General features: G+C 42.2%; 1 protein-coding gene across 3 annotated transcripts in view; it reads right to left on the bottom strand.

The window, feature by feature from the left end:
* Positions 1-3,950, bottom strand: part of snx2 (sorting nexin 2) — a 27,467-nt gene that overhangs the window by 10,202 nt on the left and 13,315 nt on the right. For all 3 annotated transcript variants that reach the window (XM_042227236.1, XM_005938635.2, XM_005938636.2), the window contains exons 9-12: positions 1,983-2,096; positions 1,184-1,277; positions 742-947; positions 171-314 (exon numbers count right to left, since the gene is read on the bottom strand). In XM_042227236.1, the coding sequence (XP_042083170.1) occupies positions 171-314; positions 742-947; positions 1,184-1,277; positions 1,983-2,096 (558 nt within the window). The remainder of the gene's footprint in view (positions 1-170; positions 315-741; positions 948-1,183; positions 1,278-1,982; positions 2,097-3,950) is intronic.

Raw genomic sequence — 3,950 nt, 5'->3', positions numbered from 1 at the left:
AAAAAAAAAAAAAAAAAAAAAAAAAAAAAAAAAAGCAACAGTTTTGATGACCAGATGAGCAAAAATATCAAAAATGGGATGATCCCATGTGTTCTAATGGGATATTTTGTCATTTCTATCATAGTAAATGTTATTTTTGGTGATGATGTTTCACGAAACGACCGTCTTACCTCTTTGATCTCGTCTTTGGCCTGCTGCAGTTTGTCTGGTTTGTTGGTGAACTGCAGTTTGGCTTCAGCTTCCCGTTTCTTCTGCAGCAACATCTGACTGTCCTGCCACTTCTGCCACGTCTTCATACGGTGATCAAACACACCCTGAGCAAACACACACACACTTATTGTAATTTCTGCTCTTAAAACCATCAAAAATTAACAAAAGCTCTCAAAAGAACATGAAGAAACAACTGCTGTGACCAACAAGTCTGTAATGTGAATTAGTCTAAAACCCATTTGTACCACAAGATGGCGCAGTGATGTAACCTTTATGCAGCCATTAAGAACACATTCTTATTTGTAACGATGAAAAAATGAAAATCTTATTGAAGAAAATAAGCTAAAAAACAAACAAACAAAAATGTCACTTTCTATCGTTTTATCCTCCATTTATCAGACATACAGTCTTGAGCTACATCTGGTCGCTCAGATGTAGCTCAGATGTAGTTCTACGCTTCTTAGCTCCAGCACGTCCTGATTAACCTCTCATTCGTTTGTAGTGGGAACCTTCAGCAGTCGTGAGTGGTACCTTCACGGCGGTGAGCAGGCGGACGTAGTCACCCAGCAGCTCGGAGAAAAGGTAGAAGTCAGCGTTGGCCTGGTCCTGGTGCAGCTGATCGATCTTCTCCTCCACCTCAGCCAGCTGGGACAGAGCCCGAGACAAAGCTGTGTGGTCCTCGCTGTTCCCCAACATGGCCGCCGACTTGGCAAACTGCGCCGTGTTCACGGATAGCTCTGGAGGGGAGCGAGAGGAGGACTTTAGAGTCAGCCACTTTACAGGGTCTCTACTCACAAGCAGAGGAAGAGTTCGGACATTTTATCAGAACTTTTATTTTTAACTTCTATGTTAAAAACTTTCAGGTGTTTTCTTTTGTTGGGCTTAATACAGTTTTCAGCCTCTGTCTACATACGGAAAACAAAGAAGACAGTGTCAAAGAGAACACATTTGTTTTGGTAAACACTAAGCGTACCTTTCCTGTGACAGACCAGAGACTCCACGCTGGTGTGAAGTTTCCTCAACTGAACATCCAGATTCTCAAAATGCTGCTGCTTCTCCTCAAACCACTGACACAAACACAGACACACCCAGCCATTAAAACAGTCTTCATTTATCCAGTGTTCCCATCTGATTTTCATTCCTTACTGTTATCTTTCCTACTTTATTTCCCTTTTCTTGTCACTTTCACCTCTGCCTCCATTTCCAATTCTTTGCTCATCCAGCTGTTTCTTTCCTTCCTTATTTAATTTTCCTGCTTTGCTTTACATTCATTCTTTCCTTCCCCCAGCTCCGCCCCACTTCCAGATTTCTTTTGCTTTTCCTTCCTTTATTTTTCTCAATCTTCTGTCTTTTTGTCCTTCCTGTCCCTCCTTAAGTTACTGGCTCACTACCATCTGTTTATACTTCCGTCTTTCTCCCTCCTCCATCTTTTCCCTATTCATTTCTACCCACACCTTATATTTTAAAATGCATTTCTTTTATTATCACTTCCCATTCTGGTCTTCCTTATTTTCTTGTTTCCATCCCATCTTCCCTCCTTCTCATTTCACCCTTCTTAATCTTTTTTCATTCCTCATTTTCAGTAGTACCTCTCCACACTCTTTATTAGTCCTTATTCCCCCCAGTCGAGTTTCTTCTTTCCCTCCTTCATTATCTTTTTCTTCTCTTTTCTGTCTTCCTTATATTCTCCCATCTTTCTGTACATCCTTCAGTCTCTCTATTCATCCCTCCTCCTTTCCTCCTTCGCCCCTTCGTCTCTATTCGTCACTCACAGCATCTGACTCGTTCATCTTGATGGTCATCTTGTTGACTGCATCTGCCGCCTTGTTGACCATTCGCAGAAGTCCGGCGCTGCTCAGAGCCTGAGTGCTGACAGCCCGCGGCAACTACACAACAAGCAAACAAACAAACAAACAAACAAACAAGCTCAGGTTCTCATTACCTTTATATTTATTTGGTTCATTTCTTCATACATTTCAGCTTATTCCTGCTTTCCGTTCGTCTCATCCTTACTGCATGTGTTGCGTTTAATAGCCGTCTCTTTGATTTTGATTGTTTCCACCTTCCTGATCACTTTGTTCCTTGAGTTTTTTCCCCTGCTACTTTTCACTTCCTATTGTTTCTCGTTCTGGTTCCGTCTCCAAACATCTGTGGTCTTTTCTCCTTTCCTCTCTGATTGTCTTGTCTACCACATTTTAGCTACAAACAGGTTTAATGCAGCTTCTTTATGTGCTGATCGTCTTTTACGGCTACAAAAACCATCACAGAATCCTTTGCATCAGAATGAAATAGCTGGGACACCCATTTGAAAACAGCCTCATTTTTCTTCATTCTGGAAAAGTTTACTTTTTCCAGACATACAGGGTTTTCCTGTGACGGTTTACTCCCCCCCCTCCCTCCACTCCAATCTCATTTAGCAGGAGCGGCAGCAGCCGGAGGACGGCGGCGTCCCCGGGGCCCTCAGTTAAGGGGGGGACGAGGGTAAATGAGTTGAGGTGGGAGGTGAAAATAGCTTTCAATTGCAGCTCGGTGCCATTCACCCCCTCCCTCCACCTCTCCCTCCTCTGGTTGTGTTTCATTAAGCGGGCCAGACGGACCGACACGCTCGGTCAAGCGTCCGAGCAATTCACCTGTTAAATCTGTGACACAAAGCCATTTATTCTGGACCCAACGACTGCAGCTGTATCACAACACAATCCCACCAACAGTCAGGTGGGTAGCAGGGGAGGAGAGGAGGGAGCGGGTCGGGGGTAGGATAGTTTGAATCCGATGTTGCAGAGGATTTAGTCGGAGTGGACAATAAAACAAGGAAACAGAAAACGCCGCAGGCTGTTAAGCCCCGAGGCAGTTTTTGGAAAGCTCGGTTCACAGCAGCGGCTCTGGGCTTTGACCTGGTCGGGACATTTTGCCACTGGTTGGGAAAAAGAAGTGAAGAGATTGGAAAAGTGAGGACCTGTTTTTTGCCTTTTTTTAAAGGGTTTTATTTGTTTTTTGCTCTGTTAGGGCAATCTACCTTCAGGTATGATTAAAGAAAGATGACATTTACATAGATGCCATTAGTTCTCACAGGCAGAATCAAAATAGTACCCTGATCTTTCAACTATGGTCATCCTGTAGCTCTGCTTCTAGCAGGCCTATGGACATTCAGATAAACAACCTTTATGGGGAACTTGTTAGGCAAATTGTGGTGGCTCAATAACAAGGCGGCCCACCATGATCGGTCGAAACAGTGCAGATGGCCCAGTTAAATATGCAAAAAATATATCAATTATAACAAATGAAACTATATAAATAATACCATATGCATCCAAATTATGCACGTTTTAATTTGTTTGATTATTGATGCTGAAAGAGTTTTTCAAATCAGATTGGTACAGCAGTTGTTGGGTTAGGACATCTTAGTTTCCCTGCAGTGTAATATTAGATAGTCTCTTATGGATGTGAGGCTCATTAGCAGTTGTTGCTGGTACTACTGTAGATGCAACAGCAGTCCAGACAGATATAACACGTCAGCTAATTTGACACATTTAGCTGAATCTATTTCTAGTTTATTTATTTCATTGCTCCTGTTGGTTCATCTTTATCAACCACTTCTTATACACTTAACTCTGTTCTACGAGGTGTATGAGCACACAGCAGTTGTGTTAAGAGATTTTAGTGGATAATCCAGTGTCAGTGAAGAAAAAAAAAAAAAAAAAAAAAAAAAAAAAAAAAAAAAAAAAAAGAACAAATAGGCAGCT

This window comes from Haplochromis burtoni, unplaced genomic scaffold (assembly GCF_018398535.1).
Source record: "Haplochromis burtoni strain Fernald_Lab_line unplaced genomic scaffold, NCSU_Asbu1 Contig_250, whole genome shotgun sequence".
NCBI lineage: Eukaryota > Metazoa > Chordata > Actinopteri > Cichliformes > Cichlidae > Haplochromis > Haplochromis burtoni.
The sequence above is the reverse complement of the archived record's forward strand: the minus strand, read 5'-3'. Positions and strand labels throughout refer to the sequence as shown.